This window comes from Pomacea canaliculata, linkage group LG13 (genome assembly GCF_003073045.1).
Source record: "Pomacea canaliculata isolate SZHN2017 linkage group LG13, ASM307304v1, whole genome shotgun sequence".
Classification (NCBI taxonomy): Eukaryota; Metazoa; Mollusca; class Gastropoda; order Architaenioglossa; family Ampullariidae; genus Pomacea; species Pomacea canaliculata.
In genome coordinates, this window is record NC_037602.1 from 13,225,751 (window position 1) to 13,238,775 (window position 13,025).

The following is a 13,025-nucleotide window of genomic DNA, read 5'->3' on the forward strand; positions in this document are numbered from 1 at the left end:
CTAAAGTTTTCTCCCACTTCTCGTCCGTATTTCTGTGCAAACTCTTTTAAGGGCCTTTTTCACTTCCTCACAATTGTGACGTTTGAGTGGCTGAAAGATAGGCCGACAGCTCCGAGAACCACTTCACCGTGACAGCTTTAAGTTGATGCGTCCATTGGACGGCTGCTACTACCGTAATCTGAGGCTGCGACAGGTTATTTCAGGCCGGCGGGGATACCTAAGATGAGTAGCCAGCAACTCTTCGATCCAAGGGCTCGTTTCAAACCTGCGGCAATCTTTCAAGAATCACGGCGCGTGCCTGGGGCCACTTTGTCAAAGGCCGCCTTAGAAGAGAGCGTCTGCTACATGTACGGATGGGATCTGTCACTCCATTAAAATAGGTGTTATGTAAATAATGGGATAAATACACGTCTTACGCACATAAACTATTTTTTATGTTTTTTTCCCAGAAAAATCCGTTGATGTGTTGTGTGACTGATGTGTTGACTTTAACTATCACCGAACATGAGCCTCCTAGGTGCATTGTCAAGAACCCTCAGCTGATCAGTAATCTTTAGTTTGAGTGGCAAATGTGACACTTTGGAAAGATACCCCTCACCCCCAACGACACACACACGCGAGCGCGCGCGCGCGCACACACACACACACAGAATCTTTCCCCATAAAACTTGCAGTTTAAGTTGCATGAAGAGTGTGTTTTGGTTGGTTTTGATACTGCTGCCCATAGTGCGGTGTCGTCGGTGCTTAGCGTTAGCTCTTCAGGATCAATTCACATGCCTTGTGCGTCAACATCCAATTAACTCAAGCCATTATCTATTTAATTCCATCGCGCACGTCTTTGGTGTGAGCATTATTCAAGAACAATCGGCAATGATAATTGCCTTGCCGTCATCGCTGGAGAAAACGATGATCTAGACACAGCACACAATCCGTCCTTCTTTAATGTTGGAGCTCCACCTGAGGTATTTGAATAATACGAAAGCCATTTATTTCGGTGTTAGTCTGGCGCTGTCTTGCGAATGCATCAGGTGGCTGGAGTTAAGTGACCCCCGTGTTTTGCGATATTTATGTTTGTAACAAAAAAGAACTGTGCTTTAAAGAAGTTCATTCTGAAGTAAGACTGAAAACAGCTCAATAATTAAGAACTGAATAATTATTCCTTCATTCAAAGCAGCTTAAATCAGACTGCATTTATGATACTAAAAAACTGAAACCACTCCCAGTTTATCTTTACGGATGCAAGCAGTCACCCAAACATCAGCTTGAACGTTGGTGTCAGTGATTTAATTGTCTACAACAGTGATCGATTCCAGAAATGTTCCGGTTAATTTAAAATGTAAGGTTAATTTCCTGACCTAAGAAAAAAATCAATCTCACCGAATGTTTCGTCTGTCAGACCAGCCACGCTTGTACATTTCTTCAATCTTTCGCTCCTTCATCACAATCCGCCCTTCCTAAAGCAAGTTGCTAGATGACACCAAACTCAATAATGGTCATACTTTGTGCTGAACCCATGTCCTCTGATCTACCCCTCCTTCGCTTCTGTCAAAATTTTTGTTGAGGAGGATATCAAGGCCGGTTGATGTATTGCATGAGGATGAAGGAGATAGCAGAAGGAGGCACTGAACGTTTTCCAGATGGACGCGGAAGATAGCAGTGACCGCAGCGCCTTCATGAGAACGGTTGGACGGTTGACAGCATGGAGAAAGAGCTTCATGCGATTGTAACAACATTACAAACAACCCTGGTCAGGGGCCTGTGTGTGCCTCATTTGACATCGTGCGCAGCTTTAGCTGAAATGTAGGCCCATGCGTGAGTATGTTTGTGTGTGTGTGCGCGCGCAGTCGCGCGTGGTTGTTTAAGGATGTGTTTTTCCGTGCCAGCGTGCATTTTGCTTGTTTAAAGGTTTTCTTGTTTAAATTTTTTTCTGTGTATGGTCATCTGTGTTGTCCGAATCTCGTCAACGACGCACTGTAAACTTTTTACTTTTGTGTGAAACCATCGTCAGCTTCCTTTGGACCATTTCAACAAAGATTTCTTTGAGATTAGGCTGAATCTAATATTTACAACAAGCAATAACAAACAAAGAAAGAAACAAACAAGCAAACAAACAAACAAACAAACAAACAAACAAACAAACAAACAAACAAACAAACAAACAAACAAACAAACAAACAAACAACAGAGAAGAAAAAGGCTTCACAATTTGAGCTTCTAAACAACGAAGTGCCTTGCGCTTGTACATTGATGGAGACAAACTATCTATTTAGGCTAACTAGCTGTGTATCTAGAGACTGCTTGAGTCACAAGTCCGGTGGCGCAACGGTTAGCGCTGTTAGCGCCTGTCACCAATACAGTGAAGGTTGGCTGCCCTGAGTTCATTTCTCGTCTCGGGCACGCTGATCTTTCTCTGCACGTGGCATCTGTTTACAGGGCTGGCTGCTTGCCGTAATATAGCCTTAGCTGCTGACACGGCGTAAAACACCAATTTCCCCCCCCCCCCTCAGTTACAGGCTAACTGTTTACACCCTAAAACAGATATAGCTATGTGTTTCATCTTGCCTAAAATTGAGGAAGTTCCCCTTTCCATACACTAAGATCAAGATTTTCGTGTTTTCATCATCTTTGTTTTCCTTTTCTTTTGATAATTGATAGTTGCCTATGTTGGCAGTCATTTGATACGTCTGCTTGCGCTTCAGCTGTCCGTTCGCAATCGCGTGTAGCTACCGTAGGATCGCTCCATTTAGTCTGGTTTACTCTGCAGCAGGTTCTTTCAACTCACATACCTTCCGTCTCCACCCTGAGGGATTTAGTTCGATAGAACTAAGAGAAATTATGGTATTTGAAACTTTCAAGGTGCAACAGACTTTTTGAAAAATTTGAAATCTTTGGCAACGTTTTAGACATCCGCAACGCTTAATGACGTTGAAGATTCGAAGCCTTACTTAATGTTAATATTGTACAAATGAAAAAAAAATTCTTTGGGAAAGATATAGGTAACAGGTAGTTCCGACAACAAATATTAAATAACATTCCATTCTTTCCAGCGCCGCCCTCTCTGGAATCTGTTTCCAGGCGAAGAAGGTTTTGACCCCTTTACTCCTGACAACTATCCAAACCAGTTTCTAATCTCATCTGTCTTGCCACCATATGCCTGCCTCCATTACCAACTCTGTACAGTATGATTGATAAAGTCCCAGTAGGGACTTTTTTCAGACTTAAAGTGTTGCATATTCATAAAGTGGCGTGGATTATTTTGTTGCACGCCCTCCCACTAAACCATACACAATTAATCGCGAGCGGTCTTTGCATCCAGTAAGTTATGGTTTGTTATTTTCGCCATACTTTTAAGTAACGGATTCACAGATGTGTGCGCTTGGCCACCCCCATTTCGTAAGCATTTCACATCTATTTCCCACGCCTCGCGCTCAGTCGCAATCGATTTCCGTCCTCAGGCGGTGTGTGAAATGCAAAATGAGTTACGACCGCGGTAATGTCATAGGGCCGTGAACCGTTCGACTATCAGAAAATGAATTATGATTGGATAAACACGGTTATGACACGGATTCGCATATCGTCTCGAAAATATGGGTTTTCAAAGACGTTGGTGTGTATGTGTGATGGGGGAGGGTGGGGAGGGATGGAAGAGGTGTGTGGATGGAGAGGGTGAAGAGTCCTGGGGGAAAAGCCTGCGTAGAATCGTTTTTAATCGTTCGATCAATGCCTATCAACTATTTCGTGTGCTCGTACAGAACGCCTCTTTAGACAGGCTCCCGGTCACGCATGGGGCGGGACTGTCACGCAGAGTGTAGTCGGCTCTGTACGAGCAGCATTGCAACTTCGGTTGTTAAGAGTCCGATCAGTAGGCAGAATTGCAAAACTGCGCAGAACATTTACAAGCAAATGTTAAAGAAGGCTTCAGGGAGGGCAGGTTCAAAGTGGGCTGATCAGTTTGACACCAGTCGTGGGCGGAAGATGATGAGGGATCGTCGGGAAGCGCCAGACGCATGTTTGTGACATGAACTAACAAACAGTGACTGATTGCGGGTGTGACGTCTCTGCAAAAGCTTGGATCACCAATGCACCTGTGGGTTAGAATGACCCAGGAAGCTATGAGAGGCGTTACAATTTTGGAACCAGACACACTTCTTCATTATATCACATTCTGCTGATTTGTTATCGTAAGAGACACTTTTTTTATCCCCCTGTCAGCAATAGAATCATCATCATCATCATCATCCTCATCTTCGTCGTCGTCGTCGTCGTCGTCATCATCTCCACGTTTCTATCAGAGTAGAGCCACGGTCTCATTGAACTTGAAACAGGTCAATAATTCCCCCCCCCCCACCTTTAACCCGTCCTACCCCCAATATTTTTTGTATAACAAACAACAATAGAGCATCTGGGGGAATAGTTCTTTCCATCGATTTCAGGGCTCGGAGTGTTCTCCAAGATTAGCAGGCTAGTTCAGGGGCAGTATTTTGTTATTCTCGTCCAAGTAGCTGGACCTTAAGCTCATTAGCCCCAAGACCTCCATCCCGTTCTTCGAGGTGGCAAGGATGAGTGCGGAGGCGTCTGAGGCCCCGAGGCAAGATGGCCCGGCATGGTGAGGCGAATAGTGACAGGAGGGCCGCCGACGGGCCGTCTGAGAGGAATTATCTATGTTTGCTTAGAGTGCCAGAGTCGCTGGCATTGCTTACTTCCTAGCAACGCGAAATCACACACATCACGCATGACCGAGGTGTCGCAAAACGGATCGGAATCCAAATGCACTGTTGGAAAATGGATTGAGATCCAAATTCTATTTGCTTGTTATTGCAGGTTATTTAGATACGTAATTGGAGAGTAACTGGATCAGGTCACATGCAGTCTTCTTTTCTTGCACGATATTTTGACCAGAGCGTGTTTTTGTTAGAAAGAATTTTTCGTACACTGCTTCTCGCTAATGACACAAACATGTATTTCTTGAAACCATTATTTATAACATAATCTAGTAAAACAGTGAAACTTTGACCGCGTTACTTGTAACTTGTTACTTGAATGAATAAATGTCAGAAAGGAAAAGTCGGCGTTTCTTGTAAAGGTATCTTTCAAACGGCGCGGAAAACTGAGGTCGTTGATTGTCACGTGATCTTGTGCACCAGTGTAACGTCCTCCTTGTCGTTATTAACAGGCGTGACGTGAATGTGGCCGCAGTTAAAGAGAACAGGCCAAGGCTGCCACTGAAGTCTCATGGGGTTTGTTGAGGATTTTGTGAGACAAGGCTTGCCATTACGGAGACAAAAAAATTTAGCGAGCAGACAAATTATCAAAATTCGTGATCTCTGGGATTACCAAGACACTGCACAGCCTGACCTGTTTCAATGTAATGTTCAGTAATTTATCTTTCAATCCAATTTTTTTAAACTTCTGCCTGACAAGACTAGGCATCAGAGAGTAATTGCAAATAATCTTATTACTGGGCTCAGAGACAAACGTTTGCTGGAAGGTTTACGTACGTGGATAGTCCATTTTACTAACAGCATTTGAAATTATAGATATTTAGATTATCTCCCCGCCAAACGATGACTTGGGCTTTGGATCCAAAACGACGAGATTTCATTTATTCGTCTTATCAGTGAATTATTTTTCTCCATAAATCTGAATGACCAAAGAAACTAAAGTTTAAATTTTTAAACAAAAACTGACTTTTAACCCCACAACCCCATTGAAGCAGTTAACATAGAATCAGTGTTTATACACTTACAGACTCAGCATTGCGATAAAAGGTGTTTGTATAACGGCAACTTATTTCCCTTTTGAAAAAAAGGCAGCTGTACCTGCTGCTGTCAGCTAACCATTGTCTATGGGAACTGTTGTGCCGCTGTTTGCCCCACGGGTCTGACACAACTGTTGACTCTTTCAGACTCTGTACCCGAGCCGCTCGGTGAGTTTCTGCTCCGAAGACGCTACTGACTGTTTTGTTAAGCTTAAGATTGCCCCACATCCTCGTTACTCTGGCAACGTCGTGCCTCCTCATGGAGCTGCAGCAAATCAAATAAATTTCAAACCAGTATGTACTCTGTGACGTCACTTCTGGCGCTCGATGTGCGCGCGGCGCTTGTCCTGATCTGGAGATTGCATGCGCGAGCAGTGGCGTGATGGTCAATTTAGCCAGTTACCGGCAGCCAGGATAGCCTGAGCTAATGCTTTTCCAAGGAGCGGTTTTGTTTCTCTCCGGAAAACTTCTGCGGCACCACTGCCATCGTACTTAAACACTCCATGTCGGCCAATACCGAACCTTCATTTTCTCCTGCCTTCATCTGTAAACGCGGGCTCCCAACAACATGCCCGACTCAAAGGGCGACCCAGGATGGTGGCAGAGGGTGGGTGGGTGTGGAGAAGAGCAGCGGGGGAGGGGATTGAGAGATGGAACACTTCCTTTCCCTTTTTGTTTATCAATGTCATGGTCCCATTAATACAATGCTAGGTTTTATTTGTTATCGTTAGAGAAATTCTTCATTCGCAAATTGATCGAAGTAATGACAATGTTATCAAGGACAGTTTGAATTGTCAGGACCCAGTGTTCATGTTCATGTTTATGAGTAAAGACATGCTGGAGGCTTCGCCTGATATGACTGTTGTAAACAATGGAGCTCACCTGATCTAGCCACACATTTGTCACAAGAACTTGGTCTTTTTCGTCCTGAAACACAAACGATATAATAACATCACAAACCATAGATTTCAACAAAACACGAACGACTTAACGAAACACAAGAATGCTGTAAAACAGTAATTTCAAAAGCAAAGAGGCCTTTGAAAATATATTAGATTAGAAATAAATAGAAAATGACCAAAGTTTTTGTAAACAGTCACTTAACCGTAAAACCTGCCAAACGTCTGGGTGGAATGAGCCTACAGATCCTGTGTTGCCCAAAACAACTAGGTACACACAGATCGTACAAAATGCACGTATTTAAGCAGAAAACCTTTTCGTTGATAGAAGAAGAATAAACAAGATGTAGTTACCTAACAGCGCAAACACTCCAAGTTGGGATGAGAGTTTGTTGAAATGTCAAATAACGGAATGGCACTGGCCTCGTTTGTGAAACACAGTTGGCAAACTTCCTGTTGAAACATTCAAGGTGCAGCTCTTTCCTAACAACATATTTACCTCTCTAGCAACCGATAGTTGAATGCCTCGCTGCTGTTGCTAAAGCAAACCATAAATTAAACCATGTAAACAGGACATAAGACTGATCGAAAATTGAGCTGGTATGCGATTGAAACATACTCTACTTTCCAGATACAAGTTATTAGGTTTGATACCACGCATGTCACACAGGCCAGTCACGGCTAAAGATCATGGAAGACGTGACAGAATTATGTTTGCTTGTAGCACACATGAGGTTTATAGTGAAGGTCTACGATTGGTTTTTTGTATTATCAGATAGTAACCGGACAAAAACTAAAACATTTGAAGTACTCAGAAGTACCTTTGTATTGGCAAACAAGTTTGGACTTAGAATGTTGACCAAAGTTCCAATGTCCCGAATGGTTTACTCCAAAACACTACATTGACATTCATACACAACTTTTGCCTGACCTGGTCACATGTTAGGCCTTAGCCATACTTGGTCAGACATTTTCCATACTTGTGCTGTTACAAAGGTCGTCAGGAGGTGATATCTGGTATAATAAAAAGGCAAGTGCAGGAGTAAGAAAATGTCAAAACTAAGATTTGTAAGAAAGTATCTGCAAGAGGATCAAAGTGTCGGGTTTTAGGCATTGGTTGTGCGTTCAGGGCTGTCTGTGGATTTGACAGATTTTGAAAACTGCAGAGTCAGCTGGAAAAGTTGCTCACGTGACCATGACCAAATCACACATTGGTCGTCATTCCGGTGTACCAACCTTACATTTGGAGACTCCTCGAAATGGTAGCATGAGTCACAAATGTGAGATGCTAATTCTTTTAATTTTGCATGCATGCCTTCTCTCACTTTTGTGCACGAGAAGAATATAAGTATTCTTTATTATGTAAATTACACCATAAGAACTCAGGTGCTAACATCTCGGTTGCACGTGGTTGAAGTAACGATGGTCTGGCATCCCTTACTTCCCAAACCAGACTTCCCCGTCATCGATAAGATCGATTACATCGTCGATAAGCTTTTTTTTTCTTTTTTCTTTTTGTCACGAGCTGGAGAACAAGCCTGGCGGGAAGTCAGGGACGAGGTGAGTAGTGTTTAGCCGAGGGACACTATTGATCTCGAGATACGGGACACTCTGGGCGGACACACAATGGCCGCATCAGCAAACATCCGGGCATCTCCAAGTGCACTTCACGCGACGCCTGCACGCTAGCCCGGATGTGGTTGTGCATCCCCCTCCCTGTCAGCGACACTGAGCTGTGTGGCACGAGAAAGGAACAAAGCCTACCCCTCCTTCCCACCACTTATACTAAAGGCTTAATGTGTGTCTGTAACAGTTCTCATAAAGTGCATTCTAAGACAGTGAAACCTAAGTGGTTGTATTGAACAGCATTCTGGAAATCTGGTATTCTGACGACATGTGATTTCATCTATGGGTCAGACGTTATAAAATTTTAGGTTATAATTCTGTTCTTCAAGCTTGCACAATGATGAAAATCATCTGCTCTTCATCTGGTTAACGAGTGACCAAACAACTGGCCATTGACCAAGATGATCATTTAGTGTGTATCACTTATACTGGCAGCTATCGATAGTTTGACCTGTGTGGAATTAATTCCTTTTTAAATCAAGTAGTCTAATACATTTGCACACTGATGCTCTATTTTAACCCTTTAGTACTGGTTTTATTGTCCTAGACTTCATCTGTTTGTGGAGTGACATTAGGAGATAATGATTTTAAGAAAAATTTAAAAAATCAACAATCCATAATCTAACTCATAAAACAGTGCTAAATAATCAGGCTTCTTACCATGTCAAATATCTGGGTGAGGGTCAATCCCATTCTAATGACTACAGGAGTGGAGGCATTCCGCACTGGCCGCACTGACTTCTCGTACCCCCGCATGATGTAGTTGAGAAGCCGCTGTTCGTCTGGAAGGTTTCCTTGTCTCTCCTCTGGGCGCAGGGCCTTCTGATAACGGAGCTGGGGCAGAGGCTGGTGATCGACAGTCGGGTGGTGATGCTCAACGGTTGGTTGGTGATTCTCGATGGTCGGGGGACCGCTGGAAGAAGGCTGCAGGGAAGTAGAGGAGGAGGAGGAAGCGGCGGCTGACCCTTCGACCCCTTCCTTCATCTCGACCACGTCCACCACCTGGATAACCTTCTCCTGTTCGCGTGCTGCAACAAAACGCAAAATGCATTGAAAGAAACTTCACACACCTTGGCTGACTCACGGACTCTGGAAAAATGTCCGTACACATTTGTTTACACGTTTACCATTCATATAGTATTTAACACAGGCTGTACGTGTGTCTAGGTATAGCAGCCCCAATTTACGCACTTTGCGCGAATTACATTGTCAACATTTTTTCAGCCTAAATTATGCACCATCCACCATGTCATCCATGTCTCATGTCACCTAATGATCCTTGTTTCGCTGTCTACATATATTCATAGGAAAAAAAAAAACTTCGAAAAGAGGCGACGCTTAAAATAGTTTTCCTTAGTTATAAATAAGAGATGTACAGATGGAAAAATTATATGCAAGTGGGTAGATGATGTGGATCACGTTGTTAAACATTGCTGATTATGTTTATTCAGAGTAAAACTTTTGATTCTGAACTGTTAGGAGTTTTCAGAGTGGGAGCATCTAAAAAAGACAGAAGCTTTATGACGACCAAATAAAACAATTTAAGTACTTGATAAGATTAAGTCATTTAACTAATTTTTGCGGTTGTTATAGGTGCAGCTTGTCAAAGTGTCCTGAAAATATTAAAAATATTGTCTCTACTTTACTAAAAGTCTCATGTTCTTTTGGTTAGGTTCTGATTTGGATGTAACATGCAGGTTATGATATTCTGTAAAGTGGCCAGTAAAATGTAGACGTTGCTTCTCAGGATCACAAAAATAGGTCTTTCACTGTAGGCAGAAATTAAACTTTAATGGCATGTTCATACATTGCTCCAACACGAAACAAATATTCATGACGATTTCAATCCACATAATCTGTCATTTTATAACCAGCAAATCCGTCTTGTAAAGTAAAAGTGAGTTCAAAGTTCCGACGAAGTTCGTGTTTGTCATGTTAGATGTACATTTTCTGACCTGCTGGTCGCTTATTCCACGAACTTGTATTACTGGATTGCTTGCAGATGATTTTTTCAGGTAGCTACTAAAACGAAGCTGGTGTATATAAGACTTCCGGTTTAGTCACATTTCAGCTTAACTACCAGAACGAGGCTGGTGTCTACAAAGCTTCCGGTTTAGTCACATTCATTGTTTAGGCTCACCGAGACTAACATCGGAGAACTTGTCAATGGGCTAAGCGTTGGTCTCGCCAGACAGACAGCAATCCCCCTATACATACCCCTGCTTATTTTGATGGTTCTTGACATTTATAGTCCACATGTAAGGGCACATTACTCAAACCACTCCGACACAGCGCCACGCATGAGTTAATGAACTTGATTTTTGTGGCAAGTGCACTGTGATGACCTTCTGATTAGCATGCACGTTGCTTCTAGAGCGAGAAATGAAAGAAATAAAAGAGAAGGAGAGGTCACAGCCGTGACTCACTGACCTTAGAGATAACAGCTAAAACGACACACGTGACGCCGTCTTGTTACTCTTGCGATTGACACAGTGCTATAGATTGAACTGGTTGAGGTCTGCCAATTCACACTTATGGCTGTTTAATTAACTTGAAGTTGCCATGTTAGATGTGCATCGACTGACCTGCTAGTCACGAGAATCACACCAAGAAACAGGGTGCGGCGTTTGGATTACCAGTGCCAATGAATGTCATGGAATGCATTTTATGAGTCCTGAAACATTTTATGTCTTCCAAGCTAAGGCAAGATGTGGAGACGATCAGTGCATTGTCATATTACTTTCTGCACACTTTCAGTGATCAACAGTGACGCTGTACCACAAGGAACCCTACTTGCGGGTAAGCTGGAATAGTATCGCCATGTCTTCCTTGTCTGGAGCTCTCGTGTCTCGCTAACTTGATCTGAGAACGTCAGTCTTCGGATCCACGTGTGTGTATGTGCGGATGCAAGAATGAAAAAAATAAGTTATGTACCACATAAGTATCAACTCCCAGTGAGTGAGAAAGACAGAGAGAAAGCAAAAGTATTCACCTTGGAAAATAAAAAGGAAAATAATCAATATGACTTGCAGACGTCTTGTGATGGACTGACTTTCCTCCAACTGACTGAATGATTTTTTTTCCAAATATGTTTAGTCTCTTTCCGCTGAAGGCATCGACTTTTAGACATCTTTTGTCAAGAAGACTTCAGGAGCTGAATCTTTCAGAATCCACATTTGTGTTTGAAACCCTGGCAATTTTTAGCCTTTGAAGCAGCGCGCATGTGGAGACAGAAATAGCCGCTCTTACACATGATGGAGCTTGCAGAGGCAGACGTCACTTGATCGGCCTTTTTGTGGAGTGGACCAACAGAGTTATATTCACAGAACGCAAGTAGCAACTGCCATCACAAGCGTGTTCTCTCCAGACCTACCTTGCTGTATGTTGCAAAGTCGCAGTGCATCATTTTCGCCTGAAAGGTAACATGATTAATGTGAGTTCTTCTCCGAGGACGGCTGGGCTCATGAAAGAAAAAGCTGAAGGATGAAATTCGTTCAGGCACGTGATTTTCTTCCTGGTTTCGGTCCCTAGCCAGACCCTCTCCCCTACCCCTCGCCTAGCTGCAGTCCGAGCACATTTCCAGTCCACCTTTTCGAATTTCCTACCTTTTTTTTAGGCTGGAGCCGTTTGAACCAGTTTTTTTTTTTAAATAAGAGAAGCACATAGAGAAAAGTAGTATGGTTTTGTTTAAAGGTTCCAGATATTTAAATATCGTAAGATGAAAATCGCTTTTCAAAGACAGAAGGCAATAGATCATGTCTTATGTCAAGTGAGGACGATCTGACTGCTAGCCATGGAGTCACTCCACCTGTAATTGAAGATTTATTTTATGCCTCTCCGATGTGTATATGCATGAAATATAGTTGGATCCCGGTATCCAAACCTGACGAGGATGTGACTGCCACCTACGCATCTAGCAAAGTAATCCATTTCCCTCCTATCACCGACAACCTCAGCTTACGAGCTTTCCCTCGGTAGTTTGTTATAGTAGTTGTATAATTTATATTTTGCCAGTATCATTCACGGAGTAAACTATGTACACGACACACTAATGGCTATCTCGCGCGAAAGTTCAGATCGTAGTACGGCCTCAACTTGGCTTATATGGCAGTCTCTGTGTAGAATGCAATAATCCACCTTAAAACGATCATTTCACTCATATGCTAGAAGAATATAGTATTAAATAAAACGATAATATAATGTGCTAATACCATCATTCGCTCATATGCTATAACAACGCATCTTTTAAAAATAACGATGCAATCGACTCCGAGACGACCATTCGCTTGTATGCAAAGACGATGAATGTCTTGAATTTAACGACATAATAGACAGTAAGACAGTCATTTGCTTAGGACAGTTTATTTCCTAGGTCCAACGCTGGCATTTGAGTTGTTGAGCTTGATGTTGACAGATATGAACTATTTGACCCATTCTCCAGAAGGAGATAATACGGATAGCGAGGGTTTACCGGCTTCGTAAAGTTCCAAACTCCTGTCGCGTTGCTGAAATTTCGCTTGCACGTAAAATGGACATTCTACTTCATCAAGAATGTCAAGTAAATATCTTACAAATCAACAATCGTTGAAAAGAAAGATCATTGCGAAAAATCAAGGGTTAGATTTGTAAATTTGCTGAATACCAGAAATATTTTTCATACAAGTCAACAGTGGAAAGACACAAAGAAGTAAACAGGTCACATTCCGCTCCAACCCCCCCCCAAAAAAAAACCAAAACAAAAC

The 13,025-nt window shown here is 42.6% G+C and overlaps 1 protein-coding gene across 2 annotated transcripts in view; it reads right to left on the minus strand.

Annotated features, from left to right (window-relative positions):
- LOC112554695 (acetylcholine receptor subunit alpha-like) overlaps window positions 1–13,025 on the minus strand; it is a 40,742-nt gene that overhangs the window by 9,704 nt on the left and 18,013 nt on the right. For both annotated transcript variants that reach the window (XM_025222650.1, XM_025222651.1), the window contains exons 3-4: window positions 8,944–9,311; window positions 6,641–6,685 (exon numbers count right to left, since the gene is read on the minus strand). In XM_025222650.1, the coding sequence (XP_025078435.1) occupies window positions 6,641–6,685; window positions 8,944–9,311 (413 nt within the window). The remainder of the gene's footprint in view (window positions 1–6,640; window positions 6,686–8,943; window positions 9,312–13,025) is intronic.